The 23,523-nt window shown below is 42.1% G+C and overlaps 2 protein-coding genes across 2 annotated transcripts; both read right to left on the bottom strand.

Moving 5' to 3' along the window:
• Positions 1 to 2,638: 2,638 nt before the first annotated feature.
• Positions 2,639 to 3,601, bottom strand: LOC102918094 (olfactory receptor 2V1-like). The gene has a single exon (XM_006987126.2). The coding sequence runs from the start codon at positions 3,590 to 3,592 to the stop codon at positions 2,639 to 2,641; it is 954 nt and encodes a 317-aa protein (XP_006987188.1). The 5' UTR covers positions 3,593 to 3,601.
• A 16,713-nt stretch (positions 3,602 to 20,314) lies between these two features.
• Positions 20,315 to 21,262, bottom strand: LOC102918404 (olfactory receptor 2V1). The gene has a single exon (XM_006987127.3). The coding sequence runs from the start codon at positions 21,260 to 21,262 to the stop codon at positions 20,315 to 20,317; it is 948 nt and encodes a 315-aa protein (XP_006987189.1).
• Positions 21,263 to 23,523: the final 2,261 nt, after the last annotated feature.

Raw genomic sequence — 23,523 nt, 5'->3', positions numbered from 1 at the left:
AAACACATGAGGCACCAAAGGCCACAAGGATACCCGGCTTCTGGGCCGCTGCCACCTGAGGCCAAGTTGGAGTCCAAGGGACCTGCCACCGCTGTGGTCATGCCAACTTGAGTGGCCTGTGCTGCCACCCATGGTCATGGTGTCGTCTGTGCCCGAACTGTGGCTGGGGGCCATGCCATGTCTGGGTCCATGGCCCTACCTTAGCTACGGTCTACGTCAACGTCTGTGGCTCCTGTTAGCACCCAAGGCCCTGGGACTGCCCGGGATCTGGGTGGCCACCTGGGGCCATGTTGAAGTCCAGGGACCACCCTGTTGCTGGGCCTATTCTGATTTGAGAGGCCTGGGCTGCTACCCAGGGCCATGGTGACAAGGTCCAGACTTCAGCTGCTGCTGCTCGCCATGTCTAGGTCTGTGGTCCTGCCGCAGCTGGGTCTGTGTTGGTATCTGTTGCATGTGTTACCACAAGGGCCCATGAGAACCATGTGTCGAAGTATGAGGGCCTTGCTGAGCTGCCCTCCCTCCTCACCATAGAGCCGACCCTGCCCCTTGGGGCCCTGGGATAACGGACCTCATAAATTAGGTTGGAAACACGAACTTCTATATCATGGGCTAATCGTAATGAATATGCCAGATGGTGTAAAGCAGTGGGTAAACATGAGATAAATCCCTTCACAGATGAATTGACACTCGAGCCACAGAGTCATTGGCTGTATATAATGATACTCCTTCATTTCTTTCACTGGCTTTCCTTTTTAATATATTATGAAGGAGTGTTAATTCCCCTATAAAGTATCCTCTTATCTCTCGATTTCTCAAACCAAATTCAGGATCAATTAGACTATTAATGGGCTGGTATAACAGGTTGGAATATGGAAGAATCCCAAGTTTAATATCTTTTGTTAAAATGGTTTTTTTTTGGTAAAAGATCTTTACTACATAGCTCAGGCTGACCTCCAACTTGGCAATCTTCCTGTCTTTGTCTCTAGATAAATTTAAATATTCCCTGCAGAGATATTTTGCTAAAGGATACAAGAAATGGTGCTTTAAAAAATGGGGAAAGTCTTCTCAATTACATTTTAGTCAGTGCCCTAATGGAGGTACATACAGAGATGAACACATATGGCTAGAAGTGGAATCCAACCTCTTGCAGCTCAAATCCTACTATGATCAAAAAACTACCCTAAGTGAGCATGGCAATAGAAAAAAATCAAGGTTTGTGATGAAGGGTAGCTATCTCATTTTAAACCAAATAGGACCTGGAAGTTGCCTTATTAACAGGGAGTTTGGAGGACATTCTCTTTCAAAATAAAATAGAACAAAATTGTCTAGTTTAGTTTTCAATTATGTTTTTATTCAAAGTGCACAACAAAGCCAGAAAATGTAGGACATGCAAAAAGTGAAGAAAACATGACCCTGTTCAGAGAAAAGCCATCCATCCAGGCAAACAGAGATCACATGGGTTTAGAAATAGATCATGACTTTAAATCTCAGAAATTGTTTAATGAATGTGAAGACTATGAGAATAATTGAACATATGGAGATTTTCAAATGTGTTTGAAAGAGAAATGGAAGCTCTAAGAATAAAATGACTCTAAACTTGAGAAATACAATGGCTGAAGTGATGGATCATAGTGTGAAATCAGAGCCATCTTGGAAATGGAGAGAAAATGTCAACAACATGCGATGGAGATAGATAAGCTTCTACTGTGAAGGACGAGCTGCTTCATAGTCCAGGATTTTGTAGACCACATGATTTCTGTCACAACAACCCAACTCTTGTTTTAGCGTGAAGGGGACTTAGTGGAGCTTGATCAAAACAGCCAGGGGGCCAGATTTGGCCTGTGGGATAGAGCGCTGGCCCCGAACTGCAAAATGAGCTAATAAAAAATTGCAGAACCAAAACACATGAAGACGAATGAAAGAATTATGGCTGCATTGGATACCCACGTTTGGGTATCCGGATAGTCTGAAATTGTTAAGTTAGCTCATATCTCATGGGACATTTGTGATGAATATGTGGCTGCAGAATGTCAGTCCAAAGAGTCTAAGAAAGGAGCGAGGAGGTGGGCCTGGTAGAGCTATAGTCTCAGCACAGAGGATGCTGAGACAGGAGGCTTGATAGTTTGAGGCCATCCAGGGCTACATAGTGAGACCCTGTCAATAAAAACGACAAAACAAGGATCACATCAACAAAGTCCCCCAAATCTGACAGGTATTTATATACATTATTTTTAAAGTTATATCTATAGTCTTCCCTATAGATCCAACAATCTCAGGGCAATTCAAGTTCATTGGTTAAAAACAAGCCCACACTAGTGCCATACCACTTTCAAGTCATTGAAGACAAGATATCTAGAGGAAAAAAATAACCAAAAGTAACCTTACAATGTAGGATCTCATTAAAATACACAGGTGACTTCTGATCAGAAGTAGCTAGAAAAGCTAATAGAAAGACATTTGAAGACTAAAAAGGAACTTATGAACATATAATTTTATACCCAGTAAAAATATTCAAGAATGAAGAAAACACAAATGTGTGCATGTGTTTTCAATAGGCTACATTTGTGTCTCCCCAGTCAAACCGTAGTTGGCTGATCCAGGCTCTCAAGTTCCATGGCTCACATCCTCCGTGCTGTTTTCAACCAGGAGCCCCACCGCCACAGGGACACTTTCCCAGGAGTTTCCTCAGGGCCCCAGTCACTTCTTTGTTCCTTAGACTGTAAATAAGAGGGTTGAGCATGGGGGTGATCATGGTGTAGAAGGCAGAGACCACTTTGTCCTGCTTGGAGGAGTGGTAGGCCTGTGGCCGCATGTATGTGATCATGGCAGCCCCGTAGAAGAGGGAGACCACCATCATGTGGGAGGAACAGGTGGCAAAGGCCTTCTGCCGGCCTTCTGCAGAGCGCATTCGGAGCACTGCCACCAGGATCCGGATGTAGGAGGCAGAGATGACAGAAAAGGGCAGGAGCAGCATGAGGACACAGCAGACATAGATCATGGTCTCGTAGAGGGAGGTGTCAGCACAGGCCAGCTTGAGCACAGCAGGGACCTCACAGAAGAAGTGGTCAATCTCCTGGGAGCCACAGTAGGGGAAGCGGAGTGTAAAAACAGCCTGGATGAGCCCATCCACCAGGCCAAAGAGCCAAGACCCTGCTACCATGAGCCAGCAGACACGGCGGCTCATGACTACAGAATACCTCAGGGGGTTGCTAATGGCCACATAGCGGTCATAGGCCATGAAGGCCAGCAGGAAGCACTCATCCCCCAGGAGGGTGAGGAAGAAGAGGATCTGGAGTCCGCAGCCTGTGAAGGAGATGGAGCCACGGCCCATGAGGAAGTCAGCAGCCATCCGTGGCACAATGGTGGAGATGAGCATGAGGTCCATGAGCGACAGCCAGCTGAGGAAGAAGTACATGGGGCTGTGCAGGCGAGAGTCCATGAGGATGAGGAGGATCATGAGCCCGTTGCCAGAGAGGGCCACCAGGAACATGACCATGATAACGGAGAAGAGGAAGAGGTGCAGCGGCGAGCGGGAGAAGAGGCCCAGGAGGACAAAGTGGGAGATGAGAGTCTGGTTGCCAGCCCAGGCCATTGTCAGGGAAAGCTGGGATCTGGAAGCAGGTTTATAAAAGTCAACCTTATAATACATACATATATAAATATATTTAACATAATGTTGAGGACATTGTGGCTTTGCCCAGTGTGTTGTCATCTTTAAATATGACTTTGTCTAGAATAAATGTGTAGTCTCTTTAAAGATTAAAAAAAAAAAAAAGAGCCAGGCAGCAGTGGCACATGCCTTTAATCCCAGCACTGGAGAGGCAGAGCCAGGTGGATCTCTGTGAGTTCGAGGCCAGCCTGGTCTACAGAGCGAGATCCAGGACAAGCACCAAAACTACACAGAGAAACCCTGTCTCGAAAAACCAAAAAAAAAAAAAAAAAGTGTTGGTTATCTTCTAACACTTTCTACATGTAACTGAGAAATAAGTTTCAAGCTTTTTTAGAAAAAATTAATGGGACCTGTCAGGAACTGGTCTATTCTCCTGTCTCATATCTGACTCTCTAGGTCTGGGCTAAGGATGTTGGTTAGGGATCAATCACTTACCTAGTATGCACAAAGCTCTGGGTTCAAACACCATCACCACACAATAAGATAACTTAAAAATCAGTAAAGGCCCTAGATCATAACCACTTAAGGATTTGCTTTTTTCATAAAAGTATGTAGGCAGTAAAAATGATCAAGTGGGCATAATCTGTCTGAATTTCAGTTACCTGTTATTTAAATAGAGACACCAGTAGGCGCAGAAGCTGATGGATGGTGAAAATGTACTGTGGGAATGTGAGCAGCACTTAGTGGTTTAAAACTGATGGTGGGTGCCATTTCTTGGAGCATCCGTCATGTGCCAGGAACCATGGTAAGGACTCTATTGCATCTTCACATCTAACCCTCATAATTACCCTTAAAGTTGCAGGTGTGGTGGTGCACACCTGTAATCTCACTCCCCATGAGGGCCACTGAGGCAAGAGGAACTTGAGATCAAAGTCAGTCTTGGCTACATAGTGAGACCTATTTCAAAGCAAAACCAAATAAGAACACAAAGTCCTTGTGGGAAAAGGATGGCCATTAGTTTCATTAATGGCAAACTAAGGCCAAGGAAGATTCGTTATTATTTTCAGACATGAAAGCTTCCAGTATGTTTTTAAAACACATTTTAATTACATTTACCTGGGGGGCAGAGGGTGCACACCTATGTCTCCCCGGCCCCCCAACCCCGCCACTGCAGCACCTGTGTGGAGGTCAGAGGACAACTTGCAGAAGTCAGTTCTCTCTCTCCACCACATCATCCCAGGGCTTGAACTCAGGCCTGCAGTCTTCAGGCTTTTACCGGCTGAACCATCTCACTGGCCCTTATGGAACTTCTTATCTTAAAACACTTAGTAAATGAAGAATAGCGGAGGCAATGGAAGCGTCCAACAGAGAGAAGTAACTGAGGGGCGGCGAGACGGCTCAGAGGGTAAAGAGGCTAACAACCAAGGCTGACAACCTGAGTTCTATCCCCAGATCACACACGTTAGGAGAGAAAGATTCTGGCACGTGATCCTCTGCCCACCATATGTGTGCTGTGACACACACACACACACACACACACACACACACACACACACACACACACACACACAAAATATGATAAAAATTCAGAAGTAACTAAAAACTATGATATATGGTAAAATAATATTTAGTCAATGGGATATTTATGACATTTTATTTTATTTTATTTTATTGAAACAGGGTCTCTCTGTGCAACAGCTCTGGCAGTCTTGGGACTCACTTTAAAGACCAGGCTGGCCTCAAACTTATAGAGTTCCACCTGCCTCTGGCTCCCCAGTGCTAGTATTAAAGGTATGTGCCACAATACTTGATTATTTATGACATTATAATATAAAAAAGTAGTAATGGTTTTAAGAATTTCTCAAGGTTTGAAGAAAATATGCCAAGATATTAACAGTGTAATCTGTTCTATGTAGTGGCATTAAATATCACTTCCCTAAATTTCTTTGTACTTTCTACATTTCTATAAGAAATATGGAAAATTAGTTTAACTTTAAAGTTATGCTAAATCAGGTTATTGTGTGGCTCAAAAATGAGAAAAAAATAAGTTATGTATAATTCTACACCTAAAAATCATTAGTCTTCCCATAATTACCACCAACTAATTAGCAAAATTAACAGAAAAAGTCAGAATATTTACTTACAGTTGCAACAAGTATGGAATAAAGATCCTTAACTTAAAAACTTAACTGACAAATATTTTTAGCCAGGCATGGTGGTGCAAACCTTTAATCCCAACACTTGAGAGAAGAAGATGAATCTATGTGAGTTCAAGGTCAGCCTGGTCTACACAGTGAGTTCCAGGACAGCCAGAGCTACATAGTGAGACCCTGCCTCAAATATATCATATATATCAATATATCACATAATATATGCCTGAAGATAGATTGGGCTCAACATTGAAAGGGTACAGTTCTCTCACAAATCACACGTGATCACAAGTAGAATCTGTCTAAGACATTGGTATTTTGCAAATGGAAGTGTTTGAGCTGGAGTTCCCTTAGAAGTTCCCCCAGAGCAGTGGAAAGGTCAAGAACTTTCTGATTACTGAGCTGAGCATACCACACATCCTGAAGGGGCAGAAGCAGTAGAGACTTAGCAGAAACAAAGGAAGAGGTGGGACAGGAGCACCAGCGAATAGACCACAGGCGCCTTCCCCAGAGAGACGGACTAAACTAAAACCAGTAGTTCACACTGGTAAAAACACAAACTCTCCCCAGGAGAGGGAAAGAAATTGAGTAGAGTCACACAGATGGACACTTTACAGGAACCGTTCTGCCTCTGTGGCAGGGAAAGGAGAGGGGGTTGCACCAGGTACTTCCTAGAGTCTCCTCTCAGCCACTGAGGGTTACTAAAGGTTACCTTTAAAATACATATGGTATGAAGATCTCCAGTTCTGGGGGAAGATGGGTGCTTGCCCCTGCCCATTATGGACATCTTTAACACTTCACTCTAAGGAGAGTGGCCAGAGAAACAAGGAAAGTAAATAGCAGGGCAGCAGCTGGCACTGATATTGCCACAGCTGGTGGAAGTATCTGCATCTTAGAAGGCTAAGCCCAGTAGTGGCAGTGATAATACGGAATAGTAACCACAGAGCAAACCCCCAAGTGCTCAGAATTGATTGCAGGATGCAGCAATGTAAACCAGGATGAGCAGGGGACCAACAAAGGGATCACCTGGAAGTCTACTGAAGAAACAGACTGCCATACATGTCTCCCCCGACCCCACATAAAGGGATTCTTCCTCACCCCTGCAGACAGACTAGCCTGCTTCTCTGTGGGAGGGGAAATGAAGTTACAGACCAGGGAAGCTGAGGCCACTGCAAGTCCAAAGGGCAATGTGAAGATGGCACATTGTCTGGGCTTTTCTCCTGGACTCAGATTCATTTCCACCCAGCAGGAAGCCAGAGGACCTTCCCTGCAGTCGGGAATGTGACTAGCTCAGGAATCACTCAAAGCCAGATGCCAGACAGAAATAACCAAACCCATCATATAAATGAGGCTGCACCGAGCATATCTCACACATGCTCAGAGCTAATTTGTTCTCAATACTAATACTTAATTCTTTAATCTGAGCCAACATCCAAGGCTAGCAGACATAAATTTCTATCCACTAGCGAAGGAAAACTAGCAAGACAATAGAGATGAGAAAGGAGACTTCTCAGGGAAGTAGCAAAACCACTTTACCACCCTTGAGTGAGATAAAGGAAGTGTTAAAGACAAGGGCAAGGTCATGATGTGGGAAAGGAAGTGATAAGATGCTAACATGGGAAGAAGCACTCAGAAGACCGATTTTCAGAAAAGAAGGGTAGAGTTTTGTTTTGTTTTGAGCAGCTCTCCTGGTAGGCAATTTTACAGAAATATTTGAATGTGTGCAAAATGACTTGTAGACAAGACATAGGTTTGATTAAAGTAAAAAAAAAATCACAAATAATCTAATTATTCAATAAGAGAAATATTAAACAATGGAATGATGCAAATAAGAAACAGGGTTTTAGTGAGTTTCTACAGAATTCTCTCTAAATTGTTTTAAAATGCAACGACACATAGCAGGCATTGAACACATGTACTCACAAATCAAGTATCCAGGCTAGTGTGCAAGAAAACAGCAACTCTGACTCAGAGGAAAGAGTCATACAACTCTGATTGCTGACACTGAGTTAGAGAAGAAAGTCTCCATGGGACACAGTTTTTTATCTTTGGCATTTTTAAATTTGTGAGAAAATTGCCTAGTTAAAATAAATAAATATAATATTACATTGATGCCCAATAGGATTTGTTATGGAAGTCTGTCTGTAAGACAAAAGCCAACCAAAGAAAGTACAGAGTCCGCTGCAGTCACAAACACGTATTGAACAAACAGTTAATATAGTTTTGGAAAAAAAAATTCTGGGAACTTGGCTTGTCAGTGAACAAAACACAGCCTGAAGCTGTGTTAATTAAAATTTCTCCTTTGTAGGATCAGCTCTTGACAAAGCCTTTGTTGTACGTAATCGACTCAAGCAGAAGCACACCTGGGAATTTCGTTGAAGAGCTTTGCATCAGAAAAAGAGTGGAAATCGGCCCCACCAGAGAGATCTCTCCCAGGGAAAGAAGACTGCAGGCGGAAGAAAAGGGAGTGCACACACCAACACACGCTTCTCCAAATGAGCTCGGAGTTCTAACTGCCCTTCAAAAGGAGAACACGAAGACAGGGGAAATGCATGGTGGTAGGGGAGGAGGGAGCAGTGACTTGTATCCAAGAAGGGGGACATATTGTTGGTTGTTGTTGGTCCACTAGAATGGATTTTGCTGCTGCCTTTCAGACAAAATCTGATGTCTCAATATTATAAGAGACAATTCTCCCAACCCTTTGAGGGTCTCATGAAAACATATACCAGCTTCAGGGAGTCCGACTATTGTTTAGTTGTTCCTTGACTTGAAAATACCAAGCCATACTCACTCTTCCTAAAACCTATGACAAGACTCCGAGGATGCCACCTCTTTTCAGTGCCACTCTATCTCCCCAGCCTTAAATGATGAACTGAATAAGACAGCCAGGTCTTCTCTAATTCTACCCATGGAATAAGGGATTAGGACAAAAAAACCAGTCTTATTAGAAGCCAAATGGAGACACACAAGACTTCTACACCTGGAGGGGAGTAAGCTAGTATCAGGAGCAGTGGTGACTTGCACAGACATTGATGGCTTTTAAGGACCCAAAGGAGAGGACCAGGATGCAAAAAGGAAGAGTCTCACCTGCACACACAGAAATAATGATGGTAGGAATGTATGGGGGACCAGAGAAGGGCCCAAGCACAGTCTGAATGGTCTTAGCGATCAGCATCCATCTACCACCACCCCCCTAGCAACACTGCTCCAGTCAGTGAGTTAGATCTTCAAGGTGGCCTCAGTGCAGACAAGCTGAAGTAATTCCTGCTCCTTGGAGAAATGGATTTGGAAAAGAAGTGCAAGGAGCTTAGGGAACAGAGAATAGAGATTTGCAGGAAACAAAACAAAACAAAACAACCTCCTGTCTAGAACGACTCTTACATAGGAGTTGGGAAAACAATGTGTTCCAAGAGGCTCTGGAAAGATATTGAAGAGATACACTAAATGGGAAGGAGATGGGAGCTGAAAAAAGAACTACAGAAATCCCAGAAAAGAAAGAAAGAGCTCCTCCCTGAAAGTCTGGTACCAGCTTTAGGAGCTAGGGAAAGGTCTTCTAGAAGATCTACCTCTAGTCTTCCAGGAGAACCATGGACCAGGAGGGGAAGGGGAAAGAGAGCACAGAGTTCTCACCTGTAGGCGTGACCCCTTGCCAGGGTCAGGGCCAGTTTCTGGCTGAGAGATTTTATCCCCTGTCTGCTCCCACCCACTGTTATCTCTGCTGTGACTAAGGAAAGTTGCTTCTGCTTTGATAAGTCCTTAGAGACCTGTCCTCCACCACACTTCTGCCCCAGTCTCTTGAAATTAAACCTCTGAGGAAAGAGAGCTTCCTGCAAAGTTCTCCAATCATCTCGGGGCCACAACAAACTCCCTCCCAGGGGCAGACACAGTGGAAACTAGGGCCTGAGGGTTTCTGTGGACCAAGCTGGGAATACTGGGTCTTCCTGCCATTCCAAAAACAAATAGGTAGTGTTGGCTTTTGTGTTGTGATGTGCTCTACTTTGATGATTGCCATTAAGTAATGTATGTAGGTAGAATCAACAACACACCTAGAATATTCCAGAGCCCCACACAGAAGTATCTTCCAGCCTCTTCCTATTGCCTAACCCACTTAGGGTAGTTACCCTTACCTTAGAGTTCAGTCCTATTGTGTTTCAGTGCGGTCCTCCAGGAGGATATAGCAAACATATCCAGAGGTCACTTGTCCCTGACACTGTTCACCTTCTGCCCACCACCCATTTTACAGAAAAATGGGCTTCTCTCATACTAAGACATTTGCAAGACGTAAGGGGGCACACCACACTGGCAATCCCAGCACTGGGAAAGTGAAGCAGTAAGATTGTAACTTTGAGGCAGCCTGTGCAAAGTGAGACCCTGTCTCAGAAAACGATGCAAACAAAAGAGGTAGCGGAACACAGGCACTAGGCAGACAACATCAGACAAAGCTAAATGAGAATCTTAACTTAGGCTTAACTTGGGCAAGTGACTTAACCAAGACAAGGCCCATTTTCCACACTGTGAAAGTTAAATGACCATATAAAGTCATGTCCCCATTTGTAGTTATCAATGTTGCTTCCCTTCATTCTCCCTAAAGCCTGTCAAAAGAGCATGGTATTCAAATGCAGTATCTTCTAATTTATCCCTCTGCTTTCCCCCATGTCCCTTGCCTCCCTATGGCCGGTCATCTTCCTCCTTCAAATGTTAACCTTTCTGCTTTTCTGCTTTCATATCATATGTGTTCCACTTGCTTCTCTTCCCTCTCCCCTCATTTGCAACCCGTTCCTCCGCTCTTGGGGTCCCCTTTCTACTTTAACCTAGAGAAGAGAGAGAGAGAGAGAGAGAGAGAGAGAGAGAGAGAGAGAGAGAGAGAGAGAGAGAGAGAGAGAGAGAGAATGAAAGAATTAAAAGTAGAGACTGTGTGTAAAAGAAAACATTGCAGCATTTACCAGACCGGCATAAGTTGAAGCCAAACAAAATCCCAGCACAGAGAAGGGGAGGTAGACACAAAGTCCCGCTCCTAGCCAAGAAGCTATTCACAGACGAGAGCAGCTGGGAGCGGGAAAATCAGCTACCCTCAATGGAGTAACACTGGGTATATCAACCACACTCCAGAGCAGTTCCCATGCTTACAACACCAATGCAAATTGGATGCCATACTTATTTTTGTGAGCTCTTTTCTTTTAAAAGAGATAAACAACATGAAGTGGGTGAGTGTGTGCATGGGTGGGAATTTGGGAGGAGCTGGGGGACAGAGAAGAATATGCTAAAAAAAATATAGTGTATGTAATTCTGAATGAATAAATAAGAAAATATGGTGTATTTGTCTTTCTGAATTTAGTTTATTTTACTTAACATATTGTTCTCCAGTTGGTTTCAGTTTCATTTACATCTGAATAAAATTATGTTGTGTGTATGTAGCACATTTACTTTGTCCATCCAGTTAGTGATAGGCATCTAGGCTTGTTCAGTTTCTTCGCTATTGTGAATACTGTAATGATACAAACATGGGTGTAAAAGTATGCCTGTGGTAGGTTGATTCAGTCCTATAGGTACATACCCAGTAGAGGTATAGCTGCATCTTAATGTAGTTTTATGAGGAACATCCAAACTAACTTCCATAGTGACAGCATCATTTTACATCCCCACCAGAACTGTATAGGGATCTCCTTTTCCCCACATCTTCACCAGCACTATATAGTGTTGGGGAATATTATTTTTAGGTGTGTTACTTTTGTTTATGTTGCATTGGTTTAACTCTGTGAAGCTGTATTACTTGGCCTGTCTAGAACACCTGATGGTATTGGTGAAATTATTAAGGCCACTCCATGTAGTTAAAAGGGAAGTTTATTTTGTGGGGTAACTTACAAGTGAAGGGATAGGTTGCAGGGTCTGGGAAAGGTGTAGCACAGTCTGGCGGTGTTCTCTGGAGAACTCTGCTTGGTCTACCTTCAATGTCCTGGGTCCAGGAACCAAGAGAGCCGGCCCATCCAGATATTGGGTCTTCAGGGTCCTCTCTCAGCCCTGCCTTGTAGGTTTGACAGTTACCAAAGCCTTAATGGGGGTTGGAGCTTCCAGATCAAAGCTGGAATGGCTTCCCACTACATCATGGTCTGAAATAAAGAACTGAACAGCCAATAGCAAGGCAGGAGAAAGAGAAACAGGTAAGGCTGGCAAGCAGAGAGGATATATAGAAGGAGAAATCTGGGAGGAGAAAAGGAGAAGTAGCCAGGGAAGGAGGAAGACTCCAGGGGCCAGCCACACAGCTACACAGCAAGTCATGGAGTAAGAGTAAGATTTATAGAAGTAAGAGAACAGAAAAAGCCTAGAGGCAAAAGGTAGATGGATAAGTTAAGGAAAGCTAGGAAGAAACAAGTCAAGCTAAGGCCAGCCATTAATAATTAAGAATAAACCTCCATGTATGATTTATTTGGGAGCTGGATGGCAGGCCTCCTCAAAGAGTAGAAAACCAATAACAACATTTTGGTGTACCAATGTGGTGCTTCTATTTTCATAGGACCTGAGAAAGATTTTTAAAAAAGGGTGTGTGTGTGTGCATGTATGTGATACGGCTCCTTTAAGAATTTCTGCTGGACAGTTTCTACCAGACAAGAGAGCCCTTGAACAGCTAGTAAGTTAAACAGGAACAAAAAAACTAAGTAAAAACGCCTGCCGCAGTGCAAGCATGGGCATTCTAGAGCTCTGGGAAGGTTCATGTTTCTCAGCATGAACCTCTGACCAGCTAGTGAGCTTTCAGCTTGGCTTCCCCCCAACAGAGAAGTGGGAGGAGCCAGCTGCCAAAGTCATGGGTAGAGGTCCATGCAGCTTAGCAGTTTAAAGGTTTGCTCATATGGTCAAAACAGGCTAAAAGACATGCAATAAAAACAGATTCAGATGGGAAAACCTCTAAACAAGTTACAGTGTGTTTAAGAATGTGCATAGGCATAAGAAAAGAAAAAAAAGGGTATAGTCATAGAAAAAAATAAATAGTTTAAAAATAAGTAAAGTCTTTAAAGAGATAAAGTAATATAAAAAAGAATAAGCCATGTAGATATCGGAAATATGCAGGGAGGCTGGATCCTGTATGTTATTGTGTTGGTTTTGAATTTTTTTTATTGTTGAGAAGCAAAAGACAGCTGCTAGGACACATGGGATTGTGAATTGGACTGCAAAATTGAGCCAATATAGATGCTTTAGAAATGCCTTACCTTTAAGAAGAAGTCAAAAAATATATTTGTCAAATGGAAATAAAAAATGCTTTGGAGTTTTGAGAGGCTATGGATTCCTTCAGGGTTAATATGGATCAGATTTAATCAGGGAAGACCTCTTGAATTCTGACAGGTGATATCTATCAGCAAAGGTTGCTGCTGGTCTTCCCAGGACTTGGTCATTATCTCAAATTTTTCTCAGGGACCCTAAAGATACTTCATCCACAGACAGCAGAAAGCAATATGCAGAAAACTATACCCACATACCCAAGAGTTGGGAGTATGGGTAGCTTTTGGTTGTTTGGTGGGTTATAGATGTTTGTTATCATCTAGGGGAATATAGAATAATGATACAAATTTAAAGTTATTTTTGTTATACTGTATATATGTTTCTACTCTTGTTTAAAGGATTTTTGTATATTGATACAAATTAAGGTTGTTTTTGTTACCACATATTGATATGTGTTTCTACCATTGTTTAAAGTATTGTTTCTATGCAGTTTATTTTAAAATGTAAAGCAAAGCATAGCTTGAGAGTTTCTCTTTGGCCCCTGCCAAGCCCCCGCAGTCCCACAGTCCACTTATAAACTAATCACTCAGAAGCTTATATTACCTATAAACTGCATGGCCATGATAGGCTTCTTGCTATCTAGTTATTATGTCTTGAATTAACCTATTTCTATAAATCTATACCTTGCCATGTGGCTCATGGCTTACCAGTACCTTACATGTTTCTTCTCATGGCAGCAGCTGGCAGCGTCTCCTGACTCAACCTTCCTGTTCCCTGAATTCTCCTCTCTCTTTGTCCCGCCTATACTTCCTGCATGTCCAATCAGCACTTTATGTATTAACCAATCAGAGCAACACATTCACAGCATAGAGAACATCCCACAGCAGTAAAGTTCTAGTTTTTGAAAGCTATTATTATAAATTATAAGGGACAACCAGTAAACATAGGTCAGTAGTCATTTATAACAATCAAATTTGTAGATATGTTAGGCTTATTTTCTAGGTTAAATAGATATATTTTAGATAGATGGTCTTCAAATACTTCAAAGACTCATAGAATATGGCATTTAAAATGTTTTGTTAATTTAAAGTTTTTCCTAACAATGAGACACATCTGCTCCTGGCAGCACCAATTTACTTCAGAGATGATGGGTGTTGAAGAAACTCCTTATGGTGTTTGCTTTCATTGTGGCAAGGTTAGCCACTGGGAAAAGAAACTGCTCTTGCCTTTGACGGCTGACAATGTGCTGTGCAGACTGGACGTACAGGATGCACAGGAAAGTGACTGCTGAACTTTGCCAAAACAAGGCAGGACAGTCCTTCAAATTTCCTGCTTCACTGAAAAGTTTGCCAGTTATTTTGGGTCCGTAGACTGAAGATGGATGACCCAACTTTGCAGAGGAACTGTGGGCCACTGTCCAGGCAGCCAAATGCCTCTGTTGTTAAATAATATTACATTCTTCTGGGTCTTCAATGGAGTTGAAGACTAGATAGTTACAGTTTCAGTTTTCTTTAGTTACGATAGAGAGTAATTAGGTATAAAACTTTAGAGTCATTAAGATAAGATAGATAATGGAGTATTTTCTTTTAATTTGCCAGACACAAAGAAACTGGAATTCATTACATTATAAATATAATCTTTACTTGATAATTGTTCTTACTGAGTACAGTCTTATTATGTTAAAGTTAAAATCTTTCATTTTTTTTATTTAGACAAAAAGGGGTAAATGTTGGAGAATATTATTTTAAGGTGTGTTTCTTTTGTTTATGTTGCATTGGTTTAACTCTGTGAAGCTGTGTTACTGTGCATGTCTAGAACACCTAATGGCCTAATAAAAAGCTGAATGGCCTTTATTAATAATAAATAAATAATAATAAATTAATTAATTAGTAATATTAATAAAAAGGCAGGAGAAAGGATAGGCAGGGCTGGCAGGCAGAGAGGATAAATAGGAGAAATCTGGGACCAGAAAATGAGAAGTAGCCAGAAAAGGAGGAGAACTCCAGGGACCAGTCACCCAGCTACACAGCAAGCCATGGAGTAAGAGTAAGGTTTACAAAACTAAGAGAATAGTAAAAGCCCAGAAGCAAAAGGTAGATGGAATGAGTTAAGGAAAGCTGGCAAGAAATAAGTCAAGCTAAGGCCTTACCAGCACTGTACAGGGATTTCCTTTCCCCACATCCTTACCAGCACTGTATAGGGATGTTTTTCCACATCCTCACCAGCACTGTATAGGGATCTTTCCCCACATCCTCACCAGCACTTATTGTTATTTGCTTTCTTGATGGTGCTTACCCTGACTGGAGAGGGCTGAAATCCTGGTGACATTTCAATTTGCATTTTTTTTGATGACTAAGAATGTTGAACCCTTTCTCAAATACATATTGGCCATTTTTATTTCTTCTTTGAAGAGCTATTTATTGAGTTCATTGGGCCAGTTATTAATTGGATGATTTGCATTTTTGTGTGCTTCATTTTAGGAGTTCCTTATATAGTCAGGATATTAATCCCCTGTCTGATGTACAATTAGCAAAGTTTTTTAGGCCATTTCTTTTTATTTCAATTTCTTTTTTATTTCAAATACATATTTGGGGAGGTTGTGCACACAACTACAGGTGTTTGTGGAGGCTGTAAGAAGGCATCAGCTCCCCTGAGGCTGGAGTTCTGGGTACTTAGGAGCTTCCCGATGTGGGTGCTGAGAACTGAGCTCTGGTCCTCAAGAGTAGCAAGAGCTCTTAACTCCTGGGCCATCTTTCTAGCCCCTCAGTTGTTTCTTTCCTCTGACAATCGTTTCCCGTACTGCACACAAGCTGTTTCATTTTGTGTTCTCCTATTTGTCAGTTGGATTGTATCTGTGCTTTTGGAAACCTTTTCAGAGAGTGCTTCCACATGCTGTATCTCCACACATCCCTTCTCTGCTTTTCTCTAGCCATGTCAGAGTTTGAGGGCTTATGTCAAGAGTTTTGATTTGATTCAGTGAGAGAAATGGACCTGGTATCATTCCACTATATGAGGATACCGATTTTCCCAGCACCATCTCTTAAAGGAACGGTGGTTGAGCCATATGTGGCCAGGCACATACCTGTAACCCAAGAGCTGTGGAGGGAAGATTTCCAGGGCTTACTGATTGCCAGTGCCTATCTTCCACTTCGGTGAGATACCCTGCCACAAAGGAATACAGTGGGGAGTGAGAGGGTAGGACACTCAGCATCTTTCTCTGGTCTTTTCATGAATGCACGGGTTCACATATAAAATACACACACATACACACACACACACACACAGAGAGAGAGAGAGAGAGAGAGAGAGAGAGAGAGAGAGAGAGACAGAGACAGAGAGACAGAGAGACAGAGACAGAGAAACAGAGAGACAGAGAGAAAGGGAGAGAGAAGTCATTTTTTCCCAGTGTATTTTGACACTTCTGTTGAAAATTAGGTGGCTGCAGCTGTGTGGGTTTATTTCTGGATCTTCTAGTCCGTTGGTTTACATGTCTGATTTTGTGCTAACACCATGCAGTTTTTGTCAGTGTGGCCCTGTAGCATAGTTTAAGATCAGGCACTGTAATCACTCTTGCATTGCTCTCTGTGCTGAATAATGTTTGAGATATTTGGAGTCTTTTGTGCTTCTCTGTGAAATTGAGGATTGTTTTCTCTAGTTCTATGAAAAGTACTTGGAATTTTGATGGGGGTTACATTGAACCAATGGGCTTATTTTGGTAAAAAAAAAAAACAAAAAAAAAAAAACACTTTTTCATAACACTAATTCCGCCAATCCATGAGCACAGGAAGTCTTTACATCTCTAGCATCTTCTTTAATTTTTTTCAGTGTTTTAAGGTTTTAATTGTAGTAGTCTTTTTGCTTCCTTTAGTGTATGTATTAGCATGCCTGCATATGTGTGGGTGTGAGCGAGTGTGTGTGAAACCGGGTCTTCCTCAGCCACTCGCCACCCTATTTTTTGAGACAATGTCTCTCACTGAACGTAAAACTTCCTGATTCAAAAACAAACAAACAAAGAAACCAACAAACAGCTCTCTGATTCAGCTAGTCCCGCTGACCTGCAAGCTCCAGGAACCTGTCAGTCTCCACCTCCCCAGCCCAGGGATTACAGATGGGTGTGTGTGTGTGTGTGTGCGTGGGAGGGGGAGGTGTCCAGATTTTTATGTGTGTGATGGGGGTCCAAACATACAGCAAGTAGTTTCTTAATGGAGCCATCTCCCCAGCCCCTATTTTTTTTTTTTAAGGTATTATAAGTGGAATTCCCCCAGCCCTTCCTCCACCCCAATTTCTTTCTTGGCAAGTTTGTTATTGGTGTGTAGAAAAGCTAGATTTTTGTATACCAGTTTTGTACCCTGTCACTCTGTTGGAAGTGGTTTTCAGGTCACAGGTTTTTCTGGTGGAGTCAGTAGAGCCTTTTAATCATATGGTCTGCAAGCAGAGATGCTCTGCTTTCTTTCTTTCCTGTTTGTATCTGTTTCTCTCTTTCTCCTGTTCCTGCTCTACAACAGCAGTGGTGGTGGCCACGTTGTTTCCTTCCTGGCTTTAGAAGAAATGCATTCAGTTTGTCATTGCTTAGCTGGCGTGTGTGTGTGTGTGTGTGTGTGTGTGTGTGTGTGTGTGTGTGTGTGTGTACGGGCGGGGGTGGGGCTTTATTACATTGAAGCATGTTCCTGCTCATTCTGGTGACTTCAGGGATTTGATTATGAAAGAATGTTGAACTTTGTCAAAGGCCTGTTTCTGTCTGTTGGGACAATTGTTGATTTCTCTCCTTAATTCTATTTACATGCTGTATGACATTTACTGATTTGCTCATGTTGAACCAACATTGCATCTGTGGGATGAAATCAGCTTGGTCATGGTGATTTTTTTCCATTTAAATTTTTTATCTTTAAATTTTGATTTATTAATACTGTATTTACTTAATTTCTGCCCCTCCCTATTATTTCTCAAATTGATCCCATGTTCTCCCATTCCTTCTAAAATTCATGATCTCTTTGCCTTTAGTTATTATTGTTACATGTATGACCAAATTGCATATCTATCTATATATACTATATATTTATAGAGACACACACACACACACACACACACACACACACACACGTATTTCCTACTGAGCCCATTTAGTGTTATGCCTATATATATGTGTTTAGGACTGACACTTAGAATTGCATAACCTATCAGGGAGCTCACCCTGAAAAAAGAAATTTATTATCCCACTCTCAGCAGCCATTGGTTGACTCAAGCTCTTCATCTAGGGGTGAGGCATTGTGAAATTTCCTCAGCCACATTAGCATGTCAAGTGACATTGTCACTATGCTGGGCTTGTTTACAGTAGCAGGAATCCTGGTTCTCTAGCTCTCATAATCTATTCTCTCCCTCTTCCATGACTTTTCCTGAAAATTGGGTGTTGGGGTTGCCTTGTAGATTATGTGGAGCTGGGTACCCATAGTCACTTATTCTCTGCATTTTGACCAGCTGTGGATCTCCATAATAGTCTCCATCTGCCGCAGAAAGGGAGCTTCTTTGATGAGGAATGAGAGCTATACTCATTTGTGGGCACACGGATAAGTATTTAAGTTTGGTTAGAAGTTTTATTGAGGGCTGGGCATGGTGGCACAAGCTTTTAATCCCAATACTCAGGAGGCAAAGGCAGACAGAGCTGTGCCTTTGAGGTCAGCTTTGTCTATATGGCAAGTGCCAGGTCAGCCAGGGCAGCATAGTAAAACCTTGTCTCCACAAGTTTATATTGGTTTAGGAAAATGGCAGTAGCAGGCTCTCCTCTTCAGTTGGACCTTTCCCACAGTTTGTTGGCTAGGTTTACAGTCAAGACATGAATTCCGTCCTCTTGAGCAGGCCATAGTCCAATTAGACACCCAAAATGAAAGTACACCATTTAGCTAAACAAAGAGAATTCCAATATTTACAGATTGAGATATATGATGTTGTTAAGATGACAAAACTACTCAAAATGGAAAATTTCAGAAGACCAATAGCAAAATAATATCGAATAAGATCAAAGTTGGAGGATTCACAGTCCCTAGTTTCAAAATACAGTATCAAACAGTGGTATGGTGGTAATCAAAACAATTCAATATTGGCATAAAGATGGATAGAAAGAAAACAGGAAGTGAACTTAGAGTTCAGAAATAAACCCACATATTCATGACGCACTGACTTTTGGCAAGGATGCTAATGTCATTGAGTGGAGGAAGAAGTCTGTGTTTTCAACAAACATTAGAACAATTGGATATCCATACACGTGAAAAAAAGGATGAAGTTCAACCTCTACATGGCATGATCTGCACAATGAACTGAACATAAATCAATGAACTAACAATAAGACTGGAAGCAATACATTTTTTAAATGTGGATGTCAATAATCATGACCTTGAATTTGACAGTGTAGTCTGAGTTATGATGTCAAAGCCACAAACAGTAAAAAAAAAAATACATAAATTGGACTTTATAAAAATCCTAAAAACTTTCGTATATCAATATTACTATCCCAAAGTAAAAAGACAACTTAGGGAATGGGAGACAATATCTGCACCTCATATGTCTTGTAAGGTCACAGTCTCTGCAGCAGACAAAAACTCCAACTCATGAAAAAAAATTAAAACTCAACTTAATAATGGGCAAAGGACTCAAATAAGCAAATATCCCAAATTTTAAAGGACACGTCCACTCATGTTCTTGTAAAATTACATTTTTCCCTCTGTATGTCAAATCCATGTGTGTCCTGGAATGAGTGTGAAGGCCAGAGGACACCTCATGAGATTTGGTTCTCCCCTTCCAGTGGGGGTCCTGGGATCAGACTCAGGTGGTCAGGCCTGGTGGAAGAAACTTTTACCTGCTGACCCATCTCACTGGCCCCTAACCAAAAATTTAAAGGGCAGTTTCTAAAGCCTCTACTAGAACACAGAGAGGAAGCTAAAACTATTCAAGTATTATAGAAACTCAGTTCCTACCACCTGGAAACTTCCCATTTAAGACACCCACATTTCTTATCCTGAATTACCTATCAAATAATACAGACTGGAATAAGACAATCCCAGTCCTTAGCAAGCACTCAATAAAAGGCAACTGCTACCAAGAATAATTAAGAAATAAAGTAAATTTTATTGAAGGATGTTATAAACAACCAATAATAACAATAATAGTGAAGCAATGCTCCCTTGTAAAGTTTTCAATTCATGTAAAGGGGTCCCTACAAAATCCCTGTGAGAGGACCAGTGTCATGAGTCTCCTTTATCGATAAGGAAACAGAGATTCACAAAACAAAGATGGCTTACCAATGAAACGCAAACAGCAGGTAACACAGCCAAGCACTAGACCATGATTTTCAGTGCTGGCTGCCAATCCTGCATCGGTCCAGCCCCTTCCGCAGTGCCCCCATCACCTCCCTGTTTCTCAAGCTATAAATGAGGGGGTTGAGCATAGGCGTAAGAACTGTATAGAAGATAGAGACGATTTTGTCATGGCTGGGAGCCCGATATCGCCTTGGCCTCAGGTAGATGAACATGGCTGCCCCGTAGAAGAGAGACACAGCGGTCAGGTGGGAGGAACAGGTGGCCAGGGCCTTTTTCCGGGATTGAGCAGAGTGCATACGGAGCACGGCCCCCAGGATGCGAGCATAGGAAGCCACAATGATGGAGAAGGGGAGGAGCAGCATGAAGACACAGCAAGCAAAGAGCAAGGTGTCGAAAAGGGATGTGTCTGCACAGGCCAGCTTCAGTAAAGCTGGCACCTCACAGAAGAAGTGATCTACATACCTTGAGCCACAGTAGGGCAGGCTCATGGCTGCCACCATCTGAATTATTCCATCAAGGATCCCAAAAGCCCAGGAGCTCCCAGCAATCTGGAGACAGACCCTTTGACTCATAAGAATGGGATAGTGAAGTGGGTGGCTAATGGCCACATAGCGATCATAAGCCATGAGTCCCAACAAGAGTCCCTCAGATCCCACAAGAGAGACAAAAAATCCAATTTGTACACCACAACCCGCAAAGGAGATGGACTTCTTGCCAGACAGGAAGTTGGCTGCCATTTTTGGCACGATGTTACAGACCAACATGAGGTCCATGAGGGAGAGCTGACTGAGGAAGAAGTACATGGGAGTATGAAGTCGGGTGTCAGTGTAGATGAGGAGGATGAGGAGCACATTCCCACAGAGCGCCACTGTGAAGACCACCATAACTGCAGAGAAGAGGACCAGGTCAGTCTGGCTCTGGGAGAAGATACCTAAGAGGATGAACCCATCTATAGATGAGGCATTTTGCCATATTCCCATGGCTCAGTAGTGATTCACAGTCACCTGAAAATAGACACAGAGGGGCTCTGAGACAGGGCTGTCATGCCTTTGTTTCCAAATTCTTCCTCTTCAGTTAGATACAGCTTTTGTAATTCACCAAAATTTAACAATGTTTGCTTTGCAATATACAGAGCAATGGCCTTTCATATGCCACAACACTTCGCTAGTTCAAAGAACTGTATTACATGTCTGTGTTGTATACATCTATACCAAGAACAATAGAATCTACAAAACTATTGGACAATCCTTCAGCCAGCAATATCTTGGCTTTGCTATACAACACTGGCTTTAAATAGCTGGGGTCACACTTTCACACTACTGAGACTATTTCCTATGCAAAAGAAAACTAATATATTATAAGGGAAGATGATAGGGTCTGGCCCTAAACCCCATGGTAGCCAGGGAATTCACCATGTAGCCTAGGTTAGCTTTGACCCCAAGGCAATCTTTCTACTTCAACTTTCCTAGTGCTGAATTACAGGTGTGTAATTCATGTAATTAGTATAATACATGCTTGGCTTCATTACTGATCCTTTATTTTAATTCTGACCAAAGGTCTTGGAATCTTTTTTATTCCAATATTTCTGTCCATCATTCAATCAACATTCAAGCCATCTAAAAACCTCTTGATTCTATAGTTAAGGTTTCTCAGAATCTAATTATCCTTACTATCCACACAGCAATTACCACGATTCATCATGATAATTACTTACGTCTTTCTTCATGGTTTCCCAGCATCTGTTACTAAAGCCTTTGAGTCTATTTTCACAATAGTTCTTATGATTCTACTAATGTATGAAGTGATATAAAAACTCCTGCTGAAAGTGTATCAGTGACTTCCCAACCTAGTCTAATACAAATCAAATTCTTACAGACACACAGGACTTCCATGCATGTTTGAAAATACACACACATGAGTGTTCACTCATATAGCTGCACCCACTAGTGCCTTGGAAATTATACCATTCCCCAGTGTTCATAGTGCTTCCTTGAATTTCCTCAAACTGGACACATCTGTAACTTCCGTCTTTCACTTTTTAGAACTTGTCTCTGAGGCAGGCTTTTTGCCCAGATCCCTATCTCTAACCTGCCTCTAGCTTTACTTCAGTGCCAACTTCTCTAGAGATGAAAAGTCATATTAAAACCTAAGCATTTTACACTTTCAAGGCCCTTCCCTGATCTGATTTTCATTACTTACCTCATTTGGCTACATGTATGCTTTTTTTTCCCCCTGTTTTAATGCCTATATCATCTCACTGAAATATAAAAATCATCTGTTGTTCACAGTAGCATCTGGGCAGCCCCTAGGGGAGCATTTAGTTCATAGCAGGACCTCAATGAATATGGCTGGCTGAATAAGATAATTCAGATGTAATACATGACTAGGAGTTCCAAGTTCTGAAAGCAGAAATCCTCCTCCTTTGACTTCAGGGAGCTTGTTTTTGACCCGAGCACAGTTATTTGTTACATGATTTCTTTCTTGGTGAAAAAAAAAAAATGAATGATAACATAGGAAATAGCCTCAGCTATTTATAAAACAGAAGGAGGTTCTTCACAAATGGACGGCCTTTGCACCTCTGAAACATTTGTGCACTGGCGTATTCGTGTCTACCTAACCCACTGCAGAAGTGAAGTGAGGCAGTTACCCAGGACAATGGGTTCTTTGGATAGAAAGACCTGGAGTAATTCCCTATGTTAGGATGGGCTACATCAGACCAGTGATCAAGAAGTTGCATATCATCCATTTCTCCTCAGAACAGAACATGTCTGATGTGCCAGAATATGTGCCCAGGTAGTCTTCCAAACAGTGATATCCAGGGATGGGCTTTTCTATAGGAGTGAATTACTGTCCCCATACCCTTAAAGAGAATTACTGTCCCCATAGCCTTAAGGACCTTCTCAGCTATATTGGTCTTAAGATCAAGCAGGCAAAATAACTCACGTCTCCCCTAGTGCTCACTGGAGAAGTTCTTCTTGTGTGCTGAGAACCCTCCATCCTACTATTAGGAAATGGAGGCCTCCAGCCAACCCTCTTAACTATAAACTAACAAACACCATTTCTTTCTCCAACCTAGATGAATTTATTGGGCCAGTCTTTCCTAAAATGGACAAGTAGAGCCATTGTTAGTCTTCTCCAGAAGAACACCTGTCTTCACCTCCTTCCCAGCTCAGTAGTTAGTTGGTCAGTCTAGCTGCCCAAGTCATATCACCTCAGCCATCTTTGATTCCTTTCCTTCTCG

Source organism: Peromyscus maniculatus, chromosome 8, assembly GCF_049852395.1.
Source record: "Peromyscus maniculatus bairdii isolate BWxNUB_F1_BW_parent chromosome 8, HU_Pman_BW_mat_3.1, whole genome shotgun sequence".
NCBI classification, from domain to species: Eukaryota; Metazoa; Chordata; class Mammalia; order Rodentia; family Cricetidae; genus Peromyscus; species Peromyscus maniculatus.
Note: the sequence above shows the minus strand (reverse complement) of the source record. Positions and strands in the feature narration are given on the sequence as shown.

Excerpts from the sequence above, each read along its gene's own strand:
- LOC102918094 (XM_006987126.2), bottom strand. The coding sequence starts at position 3,592 with ATGGCCTGGGCTGGCAACCAGACTCTCATCTCCCACTTTGTCCTCCTG.
- LOC102918404 (XM_006987127.3), bottom strand. The coding sequence starts at position 21,262 with ATGGGAATATGGCAAAATGCCTCATCTATAGATGGGTTCATCCTCTTA.